General features: G+C 49.2%; 1 protein-coding gene across 4 annotated transcripts in view; it reads left to right on the forward strand.

The window, feature by feature from the left end:
- GNAO1 (G protein subunit alpha o1) overlaps window positions 1-21,748 on the forward strand; it is a 199,857-nt gene that overhangs the window by 80,439 nt on the left and 97,670 nt on the right. For all 4 annotated transcript variants that reach the window (XM_066636985.1, XM_066636984.1, XM_066636982.1 and 1 more), the window contains exon 3: window positions 1,515-1,656. In XM_066636985.1, the coding sequence (XP_066493082.1) occupies window positions 1,515-1,656 (142 nt within the window). The remainder of the gene's footprint in view (window positions 1-1,514; window positions 1,657-21,748) is intronic.

Below are 21,748 nucleotides of genomic sequence, written 5' to 3' on the forward strand. Positions count from 1 at the left end.
CTAATTTTCCCTAGAGTTTGGGAGGGGGAAGAGCAGAGACAATTAGCATCTGCAGAGGGATAAAATAAGCAGAGATAAACAACATGGGAAAGATGGCAGGCAGTCAGGACTGGGCCATCTGTGAGGCTGATGGGGGAGATGTCAGGCAGTAGACTGATGGGAGACCACCTCCTTCCGCCTGCTGTCCCACCTTCTCCTCCTCCTTCCTCCTGAATTCAAAAAGGAAGAAGGAAATGGAGCAGAAGAGGAAGTGTGGAGTAGAGAAGAGTGGTGAGCTAATCTGATATCTTAGCTCACCCTCTCCTCCACACTTCCTTTTCAAATGCAGGGAGAAACAGTGGCAGAAGTTGGAGCACCACCAGGTAAGGGGACAGGATCCTACTTGAAACCAGAGTATCTGAAGGCCTGCCTCCTCTCACATGGAAATATGCCTGAGATCTTCAGGAAAGGCCCATTTACATGTTCCATCAGGTATCTGGTGGCCACACCTGAAAGGGCTTGCTCATGGCAGCACCCATTTCCTCTTACAGGAGCTGAGGCTGGCACCTACACTAGCACCAAGAGGGCTGCATGCAAAGGTGGGAGGCCTGGGAGACATCTCTCTGTACATCTCCTGATGCCTATGGGTCTCCTTGGACCTATGCCAGCCAATGAGAGAAAAGGGGAGGGACCAGACACAAAGAGGGGATAGTATCCTGGCACACTGTGGGGCCACCAGGGGCCACCCCCTTCCCTGATCAGCCTCTTGCTCTCCTCCAGTCTACCCCAGAACTTCCCCTGCCCGCCCTGTCTCTGACCACAACATCCCCTTGCTGCATACTTACAGGAGCTGTGTCACTCTGGGTCCAGAGCCCCAGCCTCTTTGCAGCAGCAGCTCAGACTGGCCTGTTAGTGATGTGATCTTTTGTGCTGTTGCTATCACCACCAATCGCCCGGAGCAGAAGTGTATCATGAATGACACACGGATCCTTGTTGCTCCAACAGCATCCTACTGGTTGAGAGGACAACCTGCTCCTCAAGCACCAGCTCAGGACTGAAGAAGGGAAGAAGTTGCTGGGCCTTTTGCAACTCAGAGGGTTGGGTCGTCAGTCCGTTTCAATGATGGCAGAAGTCATTTTTATTTCGAGTGGCCTCTTAATGATGGTCTGAGTTTGCTGTTAGCATTTGCTTCTTCGGGTCTGCTTTTGATATTCCTGTTTTACTGATATTGATTACATTTTTGCTTATTTAATTATTGTTTTGAAGCTTTGTTTTGTAAGCCAGTCTGAGTGCCTACTTAGTGTGAGGAGAAAGCCCTGAGTATAATTTTTAGAAGATAAATACCTAATATATAAACCTTCAGAACTCTGCAGAATCTGAGTTACTCATGACTGTTTTTTCTCCTGATCTCAGTAATGTGGAGCCTGGCCACCAAACTACATCAGTCCTGGAAGGAATATTGGTGAATAATTCTGGTTGTAATTGTGTGCTATTCTTCCTTTTTCAACCATACAAACTCTTTTTCTTTTTTAAAGAATCATCCATGAAGATGGTTTTTCTGGAGATGACGTGAAACAGTACAAGCCTGTGGTCTATAGCAACACTATTCAGTCACTGGCAGCTATTGTCCGTGCTATGGACACCCTGGGGATCGAATATGGAGACAAGGAGAGGAGGGTAAGTCAGAATCCAGCAATTTGCCTAGTGACAGATTATTTGCAAAAACCCATGCATAAGAAGGTCCTTTTAGCTTGAATGTTATCTAAAAAAAAGAAATGGCTGCTCACGCAGAACTCTACTGACATGTACCTATGTACATTGCACTTGCAAGCAAATGATTGCACCAATTTGCATGCACTATCATGCTGATTATCTGTCCAGAAAGAAAAATTGGTGTGTTTAAACTTTGTTTTGGGAGCTATAGAATGTAGAATGATTCGCTACCTGAATAACATTATCAAGGTAAGCTGTTATCCTAACAGAAAAAAAAAGTGGAAAGAGAGGGGGGGGGCAAGTGAAAGAGATGAGCTGGGAGAATTGTACGGCAAAGCTGTTGCTCGACTGTTGCATTTAGGCTGGAGATGGTGAACTGTGTTTGAATCAACCTCCAATTTAAAAAAACAAAGCCTACACCAAAAACCATACCTCCCGACATGGTTCCAGTCCCCACTGCATTCTGAAATTGTACAGTCCACCTAGAGGTGAAGTGTCTCCCCTGGTTGTCCTCAGAAGGCACCCTCATTTACTACAGAAGCGGGTGCTTCTGACAGGTCCGTTTGGTGCAAAAAAGAAATCTAGCGTCAACTGGGGTCCATGGTGCTCTTTTTCTCCCCCTTCACACACACAAGAACCTCCTTGGAGTAGCAGATATCTTAGAACAGAGGTTCTCAAACTGTGGATCATGACCCACTTGGTGGGTCATGATAATATGGCGGCCGCCATCTTGGAAAAGGGCAAAATGAAGTCGGCGGCACCATTTTGAAAAAGGGCGGACCTGGGCAGCGCCATTTTGAAAAAGAGTGAACAGACCCTTGGGGAGCTATTTTAGGCTTCCAGGCACAGAGTAAACAAACAGAAAGAGCGACTTGCACATGCGCAGGGCAGGCAGCATGCCACTTTTCCTCTGTGGGTGTGCTGCTGCCCAACCCCATTCAAAGGAGAGGAGAGGAGAGGAGAACATGCTTGGTGATTTTCAGGTGCTGCTCCCTCATTCTTGGGGGTGTGCAGGACCCCTCTGTTTGGCTCCCTTTAACCTTAGGCAGGCGAGAGGGAGAGTGGAAAAGCGCCCTGGAGTGGGGACCGTGGGTGGCAGCTTCAGTGCCCACGCTGCTGCCACACGCTCAGCCAGGCGAGAGGGAGTGTGGAGAGGCCAGGACAAGCGAGCGCTCCCAATATAGCTACCCCACTGTTTGGCTCCTTTTAGCAGCTGGGAGGAGAACAGTAGGGCATCCCTGTCTTCCCAGCTGTGAGGGGGATGCTCCATGGCCCCGCCCCACACTTCTCTGATGCACACCATTAAAAGTAGTCAGACAGGTATGATACATCTCTCCAAGTGCCTTGGTCATTTCTTCTGCACTGAACATATGTCTGAGAAGCTAGAGACGGGGGGACGGACGGACAGACGGACTAGATGACCTTTCAGGTTATTCCATGATTTTGGTGATCTTCAGGGTTGTGTGTGAAATGGGCTGAAAGTAAGCACTGAGCATATGTCTGAGAAGCCACAGACGGGGTAGACTAGATGACTTCTTATGTCCCTTTCAGTTCCATGATTTTGGTGATCTTTAGGTTTGTATGTGAAATTAACTGAAAGTAAAGTCAGTGTATCTGGCAGAGAAGCATTTGGAATCTTTAGGGTAATTTGTGAAATGGGGTGCGTTACTGATGATGGGAATGGTGGTGGCTGTCCTGGCAGCAGAGTGACTTCAAAGCCCACAAGGCTCATTTCTTGCTTGTGTCTCTGGTTCAGTCTTCCGAGAATCACAGCTCCAACATGGTCTTTCACCAGCTTGCTTTATTGTTGCCAGCTGACAGTTCTGGCATTTGTTTAAAACTTCCTACTTCTTGGTGGTGGTTTTACAGATGCAGGTTGTTAAACTTTCATATTTATTCCTGGAAGCACCAAGATATTCCGTAGAAATGGAGAATTGCTTTTTAAATGTAAACACCAGACCTTTTCAGAGCACAGAATCATGTCATTAATTTGTGAACTCAGGAGCCCTGACTTCCACATTGCCGTATGCCCGCCCAAACACTGCTTCACCTGCTGGCATCCGTGTCTCCAAAGCACTATGACCCAGGCTAATTCCAGGGAGTGAGTAATAAGATTTAAGAATCTTTCCTTTTGGAGAATATCACAAAGCTACATTAAATGATGTTCCCAACTTAACATAATGGGCAGTAAGAAGGGCTTACTTCTGGTATGGTACAATGGTAATGTGTGTGTGGGGGGGGGGGAGAATTGGAAGAAGCTTCTGAGCTGGAATATTTTCTCCTGTCATTTAGTTTGAGTTCCTAGGTAAGAACAGTGATGTCACTTCCTGTCTGATGAAATCACTTCCGGCTCTGATATCACAGTGATGTCACTTCCTGCTTGATGATGTCACTTCCTGCCATGACATCACTTCCAGGTTGATGACATCACTTCCGGTGGGTCCCAGGCAGATTGTCATTCTCAGAAGTGGGTCCCGGGTGGAAAAGGGTGAGAACCACTGTCTGAGAAGCATCAGGTCCAGTTGCCAGAAGGCAAGTTCAGTGTTACGTTATGGGATATCTTTTGGGATTATCCTCTCAGATGCACCCACATGAACATGTTACCTTGGAGTGTGTCACCTCAACATGGACAGTCCATGTGCTATGAAGTCTTGGTGACCTTATAGTTCTGGTCTTATCTGACCTCTACAGGGAATACCTTCTCCAATTGCTGACTTCAGAGGCAAAAGAGGGATGTGGAAAGAGCAGCATCTGCTGCATTGGGACTTGACAGCAAGCCAGTTTTAGAGAGAAGCGTGGCATCCAGTCCCATCATCCCCCAAAAGAAATCTCCAGGGAAAGTCTATTTATTGGGGCGTTATGGTAATGATTCTCTGAAATTAAGACCCCCTGTCTTTCTGTGGCAAATTCTCATCACACTTGGAGGCTCTTAGTGTTCTTCTTCAGACTTTTCCAGAGAAGCCCAAAGGACAGGTTTGGCATGGTGTTCCTTCTTCACTAAGCTAGCCCAGTCATGAAGCAAATGATGTGACTCCCATCAGCCGCAGGTGGCAGGGGGAGTGGCAGATTTTGGGTACCCGTCACCCATGCCTGCCACCACCTCCCTCCAGCCCTCCCTGGAGAGAGATGCACTGTTCCATTTCCCATTCACTAAAAGCAAGCGGGAGGCGAATCATTTGCTTCCCTGTCCTCTCACATCTCTCCTTCCTCATGTGATCCCTCTAAACTTCAGGGGACTATGTGAGGAAGGAGTAATGTGAGAGGTTAGGGATGCAGCTCCTTACCTTGCAATCCCTTAAATGAAATGGAAAGTGCAGGGCAGGCTGGAAGTTCCTGGTGTCACTTGGACTTCCTGTTTTGATTGCGCGAGATTGAGCGAGAGAAGTACCCACAGTTCCATTTTTTTCTTTCTTTTGCCGTGGTGGTGGGCTGCATCAGGCAGCAGCTTCTGTCTGGCTGTCCCTTCCCCTTTATGTTTATGGTGAATTTGGCGCAAATCTCTTTAAAATACAGCCTAATCCAATCTTCCTGGCACCCACTGGAGCAGCAGCGCCAAAATGGCTACCGCTGTATACAGCAGGCACTGGAAAGCACCTGGAGGTCTCCTCAGGGGAAAGGAACTTTCATTGCCTTCCCCTGGAGAAAGCCCCAAGCCCCACAATGGGGCTTCTCAAGTGGGCACTGGCTATTTTGCCGGCACAGAGTTGAAAGACACTGTGTTGGGCTAGAAGGCCCAACTCAGAATTCCGTTAATCCTGCCCCCCTCCTGCCTTGGTTTCTCCCCTCCTCGCCCTCCCCCACCCTGGAACGCCTACCCCCCTGCATCCCGAAAAATCTTACCACTGACCAGAGCGCTTCCCTTGCTCCTGCCAGCATGCAGCTGGCACTGTGCTCAGCACCGACTGGTGCTGGGCTGGCAACAGCGCTGATTTGGTGGGAGGTGTTCTGGGCATGTTTGCGACACCCATCACTGGTGGTACACTCGTACTGCAGGCACTGACAAGCTCAGGATTGGGCTCTCTGAAACAAAAACCTGGATCTCTCCTCTTCTCCACACTTCTGTCTTCATTCTGTTCCCTCCTTCTTTTTCCAGTCCAGGAGTTGGAGGAAGACAGGTTGAAGCATCATCAGATGGGAGGGTAGCATTTGGCACACTGTTTCAGGAGAACTTGGGTCAACCCTGACTTTCTCCATGCTTTGCATTTTTTCCCAAGCCCTGAAGCCAGAGCCCTTTAGCCTTTCCTCGTCAGGAAGGTGCTCCAACACCTGACCATTTTCATTCTCTTTCCTGCACCGTTTCCATGATGGAACAGAATGAAAATTAGTTGAAGCACAAGAACTAATTCTGAAGGTTGGCTGAGAGCTGGGGTCGGCAACCTGCCATTCTGGAGCCGCAAGCGACTCTTTGAGCCTTCGGCTGCGGCTTTGTGCGGGCCAACCCGTCCCGGGGAGGGGCTTGCCCCTCCCGCGACGCAGCCGCCGCTCACCAGCCTGAGCATACGGGCTGCGGCTGTGCCCCATAGGAGGGCGCGAACGGCTGGCGGAGCAGCTCCTCTGCCGAGAGCAAGCCCCCACCGCACGTTCCGAGCCACAGCCCGGGCACACGGGCTGCAGCTGCGCCCCATTGGAGAGGGTGCGAACGACTGGTGGAGCGAGCCCCCGCCCCCGCCACCGCACGTTCCCTCCTGCCGGAGCCGCAGTCCAAGCCTGTGCGTGTCTCCTCAGAAGTAAGTCCCATTGAACACCCTGATGATCCCCCCTTCCCACAAGCAGCCCTGACCCCAGGGAGCCAAGGCAAAAGCAAGCAATTGAGTGCAGCTGCTCTATCCTCCTCCCAAGCTCAGAGCACAATCCTGTGTGTGTCTCCTCAGAAGTAAGTCCCATTGTGCTTGCTCCCAGGAAAGTGTGCACAGGATTACAGCCTTCAAACTCCCCACTCAGCACCCCCCCCCCGTCACTCACTCACACTCTCACTGCTCCATTTCCTTCACTTGGAAACTTGAAAGGGGTTTGGAGACCCCTGCACCAGATGGTATTCTGTATATGTTTGTATACTGTATGTGTAACATACTGTATATGTAGCACCAAAGCCTATTTCATGGTTGGGAAGTAATCACTGTTAGTATGCCTTTTATTTTATGCAGTTTTGAACTCTTGGCTTGTTTGTTCAGGAGCACTTTTGTGAACAGTGTTCAGTAGTACTAAGTGGTCTTGTTCAGAGGTAGTACTGTGTGGAAAGGCATTTACAGAAGTACAGAAGTAAATGACAGTAAAGAATGACAGTAGCCTTCACAAGCAGTTCACCTGTGCACAATCTAAAACTGTTGTTCTCCAATGGTGGGTCTGGACCTGATTTTTAGTGGGACCTCTAAGAGGGGAGTGTATTATATAACTGGGACCTATAAGAGAGGAGCGCAAACTATATATGCAGTGTTATCTTCATTTTAGATGTCAAAAGGGTTTTGTGGCTCCCAAGGTTTTATTTTTTCCGGAAAACGGGTCCAAATGGCTCTTTGCGTGTTTAAGGTTGCCGACCCCTGGCTTAGAGGCACCTGTCAGGGCAGCTCCACCTGCAGCATGTCCACCTTCAACCCTTTCATTTTGTTTGGATTCTGGTAGGCTTCCTTCCTGAATGCCTGACTGAGCTGTAGGACGATTCCCCCTCCTGATGGCTCAGCTGTTTGCCTTAATTACTGGAGGTTGTTTGCCTGAGAACTTGTTCCTGGAAACGCCACCAATTATCTTGCCAACTGTCCTTCTGCAGTAGGGTGTTTAGTGTTGTGCTGCGGAATCAGCAGTTATTCCCCACTGAGCCTGTGGGATGGTGAACTGTGTGGTGGCCACTAGACTCATGACTTAGGCTTCGTCCCTGGACTGCTTTGCTTTTGTGATACACAGTTGAATGTATGCAGAGAAGCTCAGTTGGAAGCATTGTGTGGGAGGTGAGAGGAAAGGGATCTTTTGTGGCACCAGATCTGTCATGGGTTGCAAGCCCTTGCTTGCCATGGCCTTCGTCAAGTGCGGAACATGCAGGAGTGTGAACAAGCCTACAGTGGTGATGGTGTTCAGAATTCTGTACTTGAAAGTCTGAAAGGGAGTTTGGAAAGGTCTGCTGGTGGTGAAGAGAGCTGCAAACAAGCTGCCAACACCTTCTGAGACCTCCAGGATTTTTTCTTCATTGGAGTGATTCAAAGTCTCAAGGCAAAGCAGGAACAGGCCAGGTTGCCTGTGTCACTGTCTGGATGAGTTGCTCAGACTCCTAGGTTGGCTTGTAGGCACAGATTTTGTAAGACTAGGAGATCAGCTGACCACATCCAGGCTAGGTAGTTAACTGCATCCAGCCCAGCACTGTCCCCTAGAGCTCACCCTTTGAAGAATATCTTGCTGATAGGCCAGTGGAGCTCACAAGACATCAGTTTCTAAAGACTGGCTTCATCGAGTCCTGGTTTGAGGTACACACAAACATCACACCCTATACAAGGGAACATAAGAACAGCCCTGCTGGATCAGGCCATGGACCCATCTAGTCCAGCTTCCTGTATCTCATAGTGACCCACCAAATGTCCCAGGAAGCACACCAGATAACAAGAGACCTGCATCCTGGTGCCCTCCCTTGCATCTGACATAGCCCATTTCTAAAATTAGGAGGTTGCACATACACATCATGGCTTGTAATCTGTAATGAATTTTTCCTCCAGAAATTTGTCCAATCCCCTTTTAAAGGCATCCAGGCCATATGCCATCACCACATCCTGTGGCAAGGAGTTCCACAGATCAACCACACACTGAGTAAAGAAATATTTTCTTCTATCTGTCCTAACTCTCCCAACACTCAATTTTAGTGGATGTCCCCTGGTTCTGGTGTTGTGTGAGAGAGAAAAGAGCATATCTCTATCCATTCTATCCTCCCCTTGCATAATTTTGTATGGCTTAATCATGTCCCCCCTCAGGCATCTCTTTTCTAGATTGAAGAGCCCCAAACGCTGTGGCCTTTCCTCATAAGGGAGATGCCCCAGCCCATTAATCATTTCAGTTGCTCTCTTTTGCACCTTTTCCATTTCCACTATATCCTTTTTGAGATGTGGCGATCAGAACTGGACGCAGTACTCCAGGTGTGACCAGCGAGTACAACGGCATTATAGTACTAGCTTTTTTGTTCTCAATACCTTTTCTAATGATCCCAAGCATAGAACTGGCTTTCTTCACTGCAGCTGCACATTGGGTTGACACTTTCATCGACCTGTCCACCACCACCCCAAGATTTCTCTCCTGATCTGTCTCAGACAGCTCAGTACCCATTAGCCCAGTGTTTCTCAAACTGTGGGTTGGGACCCACTAGGTGGGTTGTGAGCCAATTTCAGATGGGTCCCCATTCATTTCAATATTTTATTTTTAATATATGAGACTTGATGCTACCATAGCATGTGACTGCATTTGTGGAAATGTTATAGACCTGTACTTTTAACAGACTACTATGTATATGCTTTTAATAATGATAGTAAATAGGACTTTACTATCTTATTAGTATCCTATTAGTAAATAGGAGTAAGCCTACAATTGCAGCCTAGCAGTTAAAAATTTCCCTGCTCGATGATGTCCCTTCCGGTTATGACATCACTTCTGGTGGGTCCCGACAAGATTCTTTTTCTAAAAAGGGGTCCTGATGCTATGTGTGAGAACCACTGCATTAGCCTATATGTGAAGTTTTGATTTTTTGCCCCAGTGTGCATGACTTTATACTTACTTACATTGAAATGCACCTGCCATTTTGCTGCCCATTCTCCCAATTTGGAGAGATCCTTCTGGAGCTCCTCACAATGCCTTCTGGTCTTCACCACTCTGAGAAGTTTGGTGTCGTCTACAAACTTGGCCACCTCACTGCTCAACCCTGCCTCCAGGTCATTTATGAACAGGTTGAAAAGTACCAGTCCCAGGACAGATCCTTGGACCACACCGCTTTTCACACCTCTCCGTTGTGAAAATTGTCCGTTGACACCCTCTCTCTGCTTCCTAGTCCTCAACCAGTTCCCAATCCATGAGAGGACCTGCCTTCTAATTTCCTGACTGTTGAGTTTCCTCAGCATTCTTTGGTGAGGGACTGCATCAAATGCCTTCTGAAAGTCCAGATATATAATGTCCACGGGTTCTCCCACATCCACATGCCTGCTGACCTTTCCAAAAAATTCTAAAAGGTTCGTGAGGCGGGACTTACGCTTACAGAAGCCAGGCTGACTCTCCCTCGGCAAGGCCTGTTCGTCTATGTGTTTTGAGATTCTGTCTTTGATGAGGCATTCCACCATCTTACTTGGAACAGGCTGACCGGCCTACAGCTACCCGGGCCGGTCTCCTTCCCTTGTTAAAGATTGATGTAACATTTGCTATCCTCTGGCACCATTGCCGTCTTAAGAGACAAGTTGCACATTTTACTCAAGAGATTGGCTACTTCATTCTTCAATTCCTTAGTAACTCTAGGGTGGATGCCATCTGGGCCCAGGAGCTTTTTGAGCTTTAATTTGTCAATTACGTCTGAAACATCTTCTCTTTTAACCTCTGTCTGATGTGTAGCACAATCCTATCTTGTGCTAGAACAGGCAAGCCAGGAGGCTTGCACTGTATCCAGTGCAAGATAGGGCTGAAAGTGGCTTACCCCTGAGTAAACCACTGCAGCCCCTATGGGCCTCCTCACACTTGTGCCACCTCCTGAGGTGGCACAAGTCTGAGGAGAACGGAGTGACTTGAAGTCACTCTATGCTGCTCGGGGAACGGGGCTGTGATCCAGCATAACTGCCAGGTCCTAGCCCTGCCTCCCACTCCCCACCCGCCTGCCCCTGGGGCCGCCCATTACCCACCCTCCCCCTGCCCCGGAATGCCTTCCTCCTGCCTCCTCCCTAACCACCCCAGAGCCTTGCATTGGTGGAGCTTGACCAACGCAAGGCTTGGTCCCGCTGTCGTCACAGAGGCTGATTTCAGTCTCCACGTGCCAGCGCGCCTCCATGCACCAGCCTAACTGACTCATGAGGAGATACGAACGTGCCTTATGGCACGTTTGCAACCCTCCTGGGCCGACGCAAGGGACTTGCGCTGTCCCAAGAGCGCCTCAGGATTGCGCCCTTAATTCCTTTGTTAAGAGGGGCTGTTCAGGCAGCAGTATCTGCCCGAGGTCTTCTGCCATGAAGACAGATGCAAAGAACTTATTTAATTTCTCTGCCATCTCTAAGTCTCTTTTTATCTCCCTTTCCCTCCCTGATTGTCCAGCAGGCCAACCCCTTCTCTGGCAGATTTCCTGCTTCTAACATATTTGAAGAAGCTTTTTTATTATTCCCCTTAATGTTACTGGCCATGCGTTCCACAGAATCTTTCCTAACCTCTTGTATCCCCTTCTTACATTTCTTTTGCCACAGTTTATGTTCCTTTCTATTCTCCTCATTTGGGCAAGTCTTCCATCTATGGAAGGAAGCTTCCTTGCCCTGTACAACCTCTCTAACTTGGCTCGTTAGCCATGCTGGCAACCTCCTAGACTTAGCTGAACCCTTCCTCCTTTGCGGTACACACTTCCGCTGGGCTCATCAGGGGATGAGCTTAGAGGAAGGAGAAGCAAAAGCACCAAATATCCTCCTGCTCTGGGCAGGTCTATTGATTCAAGTCAATGGGCAGAGCTCTTCTTGCAAGGTAGCTTTCAGAGGGATGACTAGGCACAAAGATGGGGAGGGGCTGTGTACCCTTTGTGGATTCCCACTGCAGTTCAAAGAAGATTCGGAGGCATGAAATGAAGTTCGGTAGGCATATGCCAAGTATTTGTGCATCCTTATACATGCAAATGGGTCAGGAAAAAGTCCTTTGGTGTTGCTTGTCATAATCCATGGATTCTTGTAGTCCCTTAGTAAGGGCTGAATTCTAAGGCTACCCACCGAAATGAGAGGGTTATGAGAGGGTGGGGGAGAGAGAACCACTGAGAAATTGCTCAGGCAGAAGATAGACCTTTCAGCTCTTTCCAAATGGCATTAAAGAATTCTGGGGAACACCATTGGATGTTTCATACTCATTGTGGTCCTAGTAGGTCAGTTCAAGAATTAAAGTATTTACTGTGTGTGATACAGCTTATTTTCTAGCCCAGGGGTGTCCAAACATTTTAGCAGGAGGGCCACATCATCTCTCTGACACTGCGTCAGGGGCCGGGAAAGAAAGAATTAATTTACTATTTAAAATTTGAATAAATTTACATAAATGAATATATTAGAGATGGAACTTATATGAATGAATGAAGGTCTTGGAATAGCTCAAGGCCCATAAAAGGCCTTGCACAAATCAAGGCCAGCCTTTCCTTAGCTGCTACTGCTGCATCACAGACGTAAAACAGCAAGTAGGGGAGGGAGCTCTCATCCCACAGCTCAGATGAGAGGTCAAACAGTTGTCCTCATGCTGAGAGCAGTTGCTTCGGTCCAGCACAGGCTCCAGCAAGTCTCCGGAGGGCCAGAGGCTCATTGGAGACTAGGGGCTCCCCAAGGGCCTGATTGGGAGCTTCTGAGGGCCACAAGTGGCCCCCGGGCCGGGGTTTGGGCACCCCTGTTCTAGCCTGAGGAGCACTGCTGTGCCTTTTGTAGTGGACAGTTCACCATCTACCCAGAGGCAAGCTGTGAATCTCAGCCAGCCAGACATCTACTGTTGTCTCAGTTGCCTTTGATGGGCTACAGATTACCCTTTCAGGTCAATTATTGGTGGGTTGTGGTAGGCTAAAGCCAAGTGTCACTGCTGCTACTCTCCTCTTGGATGAGTTCTCCAGTAGTTTCAAAGGACTGTTCAGGAGTGCAAATCCTCATAAAGACTGGGTCTCATTATTCGGAAGGTTTCTGTTCCCAGAGGATGGCAAAAATCGCATTAAAGCAAATCCATTTAAAAAACAATGTCCTTTTGGTGGAAGATTTAAAAACAGCCCTGCTGAACTTTGTGATGTAAAACAGAGTCATTAGGCAGAGAATCCATCCATCAGTCTCTTAGAAAGACTTCACTGCACTCCAAACCAGGGACCCCTCCCTTTACCCAGAGCAAGTGATTATCTTTCTCTCACATTAACAAGGCTATTGTTAAAGGACTGCTTCCCTTTAATTTAAGGGGCCCTTTTCGTTGTGTTGAGATAGAAGAATCCATGGATTTTTCCACAGGTGGAAATTCTGTAGATAATTAGGTTATACCTGTAATTGCGTTCATGACTGTCTCTCTACAACAGCAGGTAAGCAGCTTTTGAAACTGTGCTTTTAAGGGAGGCATTTTTCCCTTTCTCCAGGGATCAGCACATTCCTTCTCATTTGCAGGGGCCATTCTTGTTGAGTCAAATCCGTGTATAAAAAAATCCATGTACAACAAGGTTGGACCTGTTCTTCCATATTCGTAAAGCACTGGTGGGCAAAGTAAGTCCCGGGGGTGGAACTGCTCCATGAGAGCTTCCAATCTGGCCTTCTAGATGTTCCCCATCCATGGCTGAAAATCCAGTCCTTGGATCCTTCTGCTGTGCGGGCACACTGATCTAGTGAGTGGGGCTAACCACTCAGTTGTGGCAGCCTTGCTCTCTGGGGTCCTATCAGTGGCTGGGGGTTGGGGGGGTTGAAAGAAGGCCACGACCAGCAATGCCAGGTCTGAGGCTGAGCAAGTGCTGCGCTGAGTGAGAGGTTGGGCCTGTAAGGTCCCTTCTGACTTGAAGTCCGTGAAGTGTGTCCTGTCTGGGAGCAGTGCAGGGCAAAACACACCTATGCAAAACGAGAGGGGGGGAAGAACTCCTCTTTTCCTCTCTAGAATTCAGAAATGAGCGCTGCCACCCCCTCCCACCCAAAAAACTGCAGTGAATATTGCCTTTTGAAAAAAGAATGACATGCAAAATATTTTCTTGACTGAGCCAGAATCAAAGTTATGATGGGAATTCTAACCACAAGCCTGCCTTACGGCCCTCTGTGCAATTTCGAAACCCCAGTGGCCTTGGGTCAAAATGCTTGTCTGCCCCTGCCCTAGATGGTCAGATGTATGCCCCGATGTGGAATGTTTCTTTCTCCAGCCATGTACTCCAGTGGAATAAGCATATGGGGATGTTTTATGGGACTTCAACATGGCAGGAGACAGACACAGTCAAGAGTAATTTTTGTTTCTTCAGATAAGACCTAGTTGTTGGCAATCTTCAGTTTCGAAAGACTCTGGTATCGCACTCTGAATGGTGGTTCTGGAACAGCGTCTAGTGTGGCTGAAAAGGCCGATTCGGGAGTGACAATCCCTTCCACACCGGGAGCAAGTGCAGCCTGTCCCTGGTCTGTCTCCCTGGCTGTGGGCCTTCCTTCTTTGCCTCAGTCTGTTGGCCAAGTGTCTCTTCAAACTGGGAAAGGCCATCCTGCACAGCCTGCCTCCAAGCGGGCCGCTCAGAGGCCAGGGCTTCCCACCTGTTGAGGTCCACTCCTAAGGCCTTCAGATCCCTCTGGCAGATGTCCTTGTATCGCAGCTGTGGACTACCCGTAGGGCGCTTTCCTTGCACGAGTTCTCCATAGAGGAGATCCTTTGGGATCCGGTCATCATCCATTCTCACAACATGACCAAGCCAACGCAGGCGTCTCTGCTTCAGCAGTGCATACATGCTAGGGATTCCAGCTCATTCCAGGACTGTGTTGTTTGGAACTTTGTCCTGTCAGGTGATGCCGAGGATGCATCGGAGGCAGCGCATGTGGAAAGCGTTCAGTTTCCTCTCCTGTTGTGAGCGAAGAGTCCATGTACAGAAGTGTACTCAGGACCTACTAAATAAGACCTGCTATGCACAAAAACACCACCCAGCTTACATGGATGAGGACTTCGTGAGAGATTTGTTGATGTCCTTTTGTGCTTACAAATAGCTCAGAAACCTATTCTGAGTTGTGGAATTAACTGCTGCTTTTCATGTCTGCATTCTTGTGCCACCAACTGCGCATGTGCTTTAGGGTTGCCGTATGCAGCCCCTAGAGCTGGTGCCTCATCTTTCAGGGGCTCTGGCATGTAGGAGAAATTATGCAGTGGTTCATTATGGATCATAACTGTCTCATTATGGATCTTCTATTGCATCATCAAGTTGCATGTTACAGTGCTTTGTAAGCTTGGGGGAAACCAATTGCCAGAATTGTTTGTTTGCTTGTTTGTTTAATATCCCACCTTTTTCCCCAAAGGGACCCAAGGCGGCTTACAACGATAATTAAAAGGAATACAAAAAAAACAAGATAAAAACACATTCACAAAGAACATCTTATAAACAGCAGTCAGACATTTAAAAGTGTAAAAGAGCAACAGCAGCCATTTTAAAAAGCCCCAAGCCTGTGAACAAGATGTGAAAAGCCGTTAAAAAGTCCAAGAACTCAGAAGTCTTGTCTAAAAAGAAATGTCTTCAGGCTTCGCCAGAAAGTTTCAAGAGAGGGAGCAGTTCGTAAATCAAGGGGGAGGGAATTCCATAGTATTAGTGCCACTGCTGAGAAGGCTCTATTTCTTGCCACCACCCCATGTACCTCCCTGGGTGGCAGCACTTTGTAAAAGGGCCTTCTGTGATGACCTTTGGCTGTGGTTTTCAAACTCCCATGGAGTTTGAAAGCCACAGTAAGTTCTTGCGGGGGCAGGGGGGAAGCAGCAGCGCGATCCCCAGGATCGTGCCACTCAGGGGGGCTGGAGGGGTTTGGGTACACTTACCAGAGCCTCCTGCAGTCTCCCAGGGGTGCGGGGAGCAACTGTCCACAGGGCTCCCCGATGCTTCACAAGTGAAAGCGGAGCGATCGCACTCCACTTCCGGTTGGATATGCACCAGCTCCACATCCAATCTGCCTCTGAATGCCATTTGCAGGGGAGCAGTGCCTGCCTTTCTCTCCTGCTTGTGCTCTTCCCAGGAGCAGCTGGTTGGTGGCTGGGAGACTGGATGCTGGACTAGCTGGACCTTGGGCCTGTTCCAACATGGCTTTTCTTAGGGCACAGTCCAAAGGTGCCCTTGGGCCGATGCAAGTCCCTTGCACGGCCCAGTGTTGTCGCAAAAGTGCCGTAAAGCACGGCCCAACTGGAGATAGGCCAGTGTGCAGACGTGCACCAGCCTCCCTGTGCTGACATGGGACCCGGGGACGGGTAGGTTTCATTGGCTGAGCTCAGCCGTGCAGGAGCCTGGGAAGGCTGGAGGAGGCTGGAGGGAGGTGTTTTGGGGCAGGGGGAAGGTGGGCGGGAGGTGTTCCCAGGGGCAGGCAGACAGAGAGTGGGAAGCAGGGCCAGGATCTGCACTTGTTCAGAATCCTAACCGCACTCCCTGGCAGCCCAGGGCCGCTTGCATTTGTGCCCCCTCCTGAGGTGGCACAGATATGAGTAGTCACTTTGGGACTGCAGTGGTTCTTCCCGGGTTGAGGGGGAACGTTTCCCCTTGTCCTTGGCTGAGCCTCTGGCTGCCTGACACTTGCACTGGCTACAGCGGAGGCCCACTGGCCTGCCTGTTCCAGCGCAAGTTAAGATTGGGCTGCCCGACTTTCGTGATACCAGTCAATGGTACTGGAGTATTTGTGACCTAGATGATTTTGTCCTGGTCAAATGTGTCCCAGTCATTGGTGTCCCTGGACATTCTTGTGTGTGTAAAGGTCATTTGCATTCCACTATATTGTATTGGCAACCTTCAGTCTCGAAAGACTCTGGTATCGCGCTCTGAAAGGTGGTTCTGGCACAGCGTCTAGTGTGGCTGAAAAGGCCAATCCGGGAGTGACAATCCCTTCCACACCGGGAGCAAGTGCAGTCTGTCCCTGGTCTGTCTCCCTGGCTGTGGGCCTTCCTTCTTTGCCTCTTAGCCTCAGACTGTTGGTAAAGTGTCTCTTCAAACTGGGAAAGGCCATGCTGCACAGCCTGCCTCCAAGCGGGCCGCTCAGAGGCCAGGGTTTCCCACTTGTTGAGGTCCATCCCTAAGGCCTTCAGATCCCTCTTGCAGATGTCCTTGTATCGCAGCTGTGGTCTACCTGTAGGGCGCTTTCCTTGCACTATAGGGCAAGTTAGGGCACTGTAGGGCGCTTTCCTTGCACTATTCCACTATAACTGGGCAGCAAACCCCATGTTATATAACATAAGCCTATTAGCCCACCCCTAACTAACCATACCTTTGTGTTTTAAGAATAAAAAAAGTACTTCTAATATAAATAGATTGGGACACAAATGTCTAGGACACAGATGTCCAATACCAGGACACGTTTGACTGGGACACAGTTGACCATGATTCAGTGGCCTAGCAACCTATTTCTCCTCTGCTATACCCTCAAGTCTTTAAAACACTCTTCATCCCCTTGATCCCAAGAAGAGCCTAGAAACTCTTATGCAAGAGATCCAAGATATGCTAGTGGAATGCTCTGTCTTTCTTCAACCCCTGGGGGCAGTGAAGGAGGCATAATTGGTGGTGCCAGAAACAGGTAATGGGGTCCTTCCTTTTAATTGTAGTTTTCTAAATACCATGCCAGAGGGAGCCCAAAATGGTATAAAATCATGGGATCCGTATGTGCAACCTCCTGATTTTAGAAATGGGCTATGCTAGATGCAAGGGAGGGCACCAGGATGCAGGTCTCTTGTTATCTGGTGTGGTCCCCAGGGCATTTGGTGGGCCGCTGTGAGATACAGGAAGCTGGACCAGATGGGCCTATGGCCTGATCCAGTGGGGCTGTTCTTATGTTCTTATGATGGGAAGAAAGAGGACTTTTGCTCTTTGCCCTGCCATGGTTCCCCCCCAACACAGTTCCCCACCCTTCACTGTGCAATTTTTTAAATTCAAAGATTAAAAAAAATTGCTTTGACTTTCAGTGGCAGGACCTCTTTCCCAATAAACATGGTGTGTGGGGGAAGACGACGGCGTGATCAGGATAGTTTCCGCAGAAAAGGAAAAGAGCTAAAGTCCCCTGCCCTCCTGCTGCAGTTTCAGCCCCCTTTAGGCTTGCTGTTTATGGGGGAGGGAGGACCAGATTATGCTTTCTGGGAATGTGGGATTTGGCCCTTGGCCACTCTGCTGTGCCTCCTCTTTCCAGAGCATATGAAGCCGTCTTCTGTGGCGTGCGGTCTGTCTTGCTCAGCACTGTCCACACTGGCTTGTAGCAGCTCTGAAGCATAGGGCTCCTCCCGCCCTTCCCAGTGACGCTTCCACAGCCAGCCAGGCTGCACCACTGAGCCACAGCCCCGTTCTGCAGAGCTCTCTTGTTTCTCTGACAGTAAAAGGGCTGGAGACTTTTGAAGATCAGAAGACGCTTGGAAGGCTGCAGAAAGAGACGGTCTCTCCCCGTGCTCAGAGCTGCATCCCTGGAAGGGGCAGAAAGGCTTGTGTTTTCTGTTGCTCAGGCACAAGCGATAGTAAAAGCTTCCCCATCCCATACTCTTGTGGGGCAAGTCCGTGTGTATCAGTGAATAATGGAATGGGTTTTCCGTTGCATGCTACCTAAATATGCACACTGCGCCTTTTTAAAAAAAAAAAGTAGGTTCTTGACCAAATGAGCAAGCAGCTGCCGCCAAAGCTGTTGACAGAGCTTCAAATATGCTTCTGCTGCTGCTGTCTAAAGTCAGACCTCCGATTGTCTTGGAGTGTCTTGTTGCAACTGGGGCTTTTGATCCCCTGAAACTGCTCCTTGAAGCAGTGTGGCCTCCCAAAGGTCATGTTGGCCTTAAGGTTGGGGGAGGGAAGGTCAGGAGCTGTGCTCTGGACACCTTCGAAGGGCTTTCTGAAGCCCACAGAGGCCACAAGTGTCTGCTCGCGGCCTCTGCAGGCTTCAGAATGGTCTAAAAGGCTAACAAATGGTGACTTCCAGTTTCCAGGGAGAAACCGGAAGTGACATTTTTAATGTCTTATAAGGCAGTGATTCCCAAACTTTTTAGCCCTAGGACACACTTTTTAAAACAACACTCTATTGGGATCCACCTAGGTTTACCGGACTTAAAAAAAAAAAAAGGATCTACAAGGAAATAATATTTATTTATGTATTTACCAGTAATTATAACCAGAAAGACTCACAAACATTTATTTTCCAAAATTTCCACATGCTTGCAAACTGCAGCAGCTCAGCTCCTTGCAAGGCAGTTAGCAGTTACAATATCTGATTTTTGAATAGCTTCATGGCTTGAGGCAATTAGTTAACTCAGTGATTTTCAATCTTTTTCATCTCATGGCACACTAGCAAGGCAATAAAATGGTCAAGGCACACCGTCCGTTTTTTTTACAATTGACAAGGCACACTGTGCTGTCAATGGGGGACTCACATCCTCCAATGGCCCTGCTAATGAATGACCCTCTCCCAAATTCCCGCAGCAGACCTGGGGACCATTCGAGGCACACCAGTGTGCCACGGCACAGTGGCTGAAAATGGCTGAATTAACTGATCTTTCCATCACCCTTTGGCAACCCACCAAAAATCAGGTCACAACCCACAATTTGGGAACCACTGTTATAAGGCATTAGGAGGCCCAGGGATACCCTCCAGGGCTTCCCTGGTCCTCTCTATGCCTTATAAAGCATGAAAAACACCTCTCCCGGTTTCCCTCCCGAAACAGAAGTCATTTTTTTTGCCTTTTACGCCATTCTGAAGCCCACAGGGGCCACCAGAGCATAGCTCCAGTTGCCTTTGTAGACTTTAAAGGGGCCAAGACCGAGGATTTTGGTATCTGCGGGTGGGGAGGGTCAGAGAACAGATCCGAGGCCCCACCTGTATTTAAAAAATGTTAGGTGCTGGCATTTCCTCACAAATGCAGTGGGCTGTCAGTGTCCAGGGGGATCAGTTCCACAACCCCCCCCCCATGGGTACCAAAATCTAAGGATGATGAAATCCATGTGGGCCAAGGTCTTGGCATGACAGGGATTCACCTGGGGCCATGCTGGGCCCTCCGTAGGTTGCACCAGCTTCCCAGCGTGTTCGGAAAGCTAACCAGACGCGACCAGAAGCTACTTGCAGTTTGTTCCGTTTGCAACTGTGACTTCTGTTCACATCAGAGAAGTGTTCTCAGACCAGGGGTGGCCTATGGAGTCGACCACACACCTTCCCTGGCCTCCGAATGCCTCCCCGATGTCTCTGCCACAAATTGGAAGGGGCTTCTGTTTGCGTTGAAAGGCCTTCTGGGGCCAGAGGAGACCTGCGGCCCACTCTGAAGGTCTTCCCGACCTCAGAAAGTCTCCCAGACGCACCCAGAAGCCACTTCCAGTTGCACCTGGGACCCCCTCTGGGGCTCACTGAGCCACAGGCTCAGCATCAGCGGATGCTCGGATCTTCAGATGCTGAGCCTGCAGACAAGGAGGGCTAATTGTATAGGGTGGAAGAAAGAGTGGCTGGAAAGGAGCACCAAGGCTGCTGTGCTGTCCATTGAATAGTTTCCATCTGGGCACTTGTATTCACAGGGGTCTGTGGGTCTGTGCGCTATGTCGTCACTTGGCATCTAGGGTGGTATTCCATGTTTTGCCTCCTCTTGGCCAGTGGCATGGTGGAACTCGGCTTATCCCTATAACGAGCCAGCTGCCTTACAGAGAGAAGGTCCATCAGAAGTCACGATAATTGTGTGCAACCTCCAGGCAGAGGTTGCACACAGAGGTAGCAGGGGAGTGACAATATGATACCTGTAGCATGAGACCTGAATCATGTTGTCTTGAGTGCTCCCTGAGGCCACTATGAGATGCAGGAAGCTGGATGAGATGGGCCTTTGGCCTGATCCAGCAGGACTCTTCTGATAGGTCTCACTGACTTGATGTTATCTGATGCTGGTTCTTTGGGGTGTCTTTTCTGGCTCCCCTCCACAGGACTTGTACTTGGGACCTTCTGCATGCAGGTGTGTTCTACACGGCTGGGTAGCAGCAGCCGCTCCAGATCAGATTGGTCTGCAGCTGAGGCACAGGAGGAGGCAGTCGTGCCCCTGTGAATGTCCCCTTTGCCCAAATTGCCACTCACCTTTCTGAGCTTTCAAGGGGCACTGAAAATAAATCAAAGACAAAACTCAGCAACGGAGAGGTGGCGGGGGAGAGGGGAATCCAGAATCCTGCCTCCTTGCTCATTATTTTCACAGTCCACATTGTTGCTAAGGTCAGTCGTTGGCTCCCTCAAGGGAAGGGCATTGTGGCTGCTTGGAATGGCTGATGCCTTTGAAATATTGAGGCAGGAGGGTGGGTCAAGCAGAGATATATTTGGGGGGAGATGTGACAATGAAGAATGGCACCACACGTATATCTTTTGTGCTTCTGAGAGATGCTCCAAATCCCCTGTGCCAATGGCGCTGAGGAAGGAAAGCAAAGGTGGAGAGAGAGTGGGCTTGCTAAACAAGACAGAAATATTCAGGGCTGCAGGCAGAACGGTAATGGGTCTGCAGAAAGCTGCACATTAGTTCCTTTCTCTGTCTACGTATCGCTGTTGATTTCTCCCTCATTCCTGTCACTGTTCTTTTACAGGGGCTGTAGCTCAGTGGCGCAGCCTCAGCATTGACTGTACTGAGTTAGGCGGATCCATGATCAGGCACGACAGAAAGCAGCTTTGAGTGACCAAGAAACAGAGCCCAGGACGTGACAAAGCAGGTTAAAATCGCACAGCCCTTTCCTTTGTCCCTTGCAAGTGAATCGCTGCCTTTCTATCAGGCTCTCTCTTTGGGGTGGCTGCTCTGAGACCTGCTCTCCCTCTCTGGCGGTGGATGCTCCTGGCGTTCACATGGACCCTGCGGCAGGACAGTTTCGCTGCAGTTCCTTCCTCTTCACATGCATTTCCTCCTTCATGATGTATATTTTGCTAGCAATGATAAAAGTTAAAGACACTATAACTTACCACGTGATTCCTTGTTTCATGTTATTTTGCTTCCTGGTATTCCTTAGTGAACTCTTCTTCACAACTGGCTTAGGTTTTCTAAGATTTTTTGAGAGTGCTCAACCAAATCCTCTAGAGGAGGTGCAGATGTGCTTTACGGCATGTTTGCGACCCTAAGTCATAGTTAGGACTGTGCTGCTTGAGGTACTCACACCAATTCTGATGAGCCTGTAGGTACCTGGGAAGGGAGCACTGGTGGGTTGTGTTGGAGTGCTGCCTTCAAGGCCCAAAGGGGGAGGGGCTGT

The sequence above is a fragment of the Tiliqua scincoides genome, chromosome 9 (assembly GCF_035046505.1).
Source record: "Tiliqua scincoides isolate rTilSci1 chromosome 9, rTilSci1.hap2, whole genome shotgun sequence".
NCBI lineage: Eukaryota > Metazoa > Chordata > Lepidosauria > Squamata > Scincidae > Tiliqua > Tiliqua scincoides.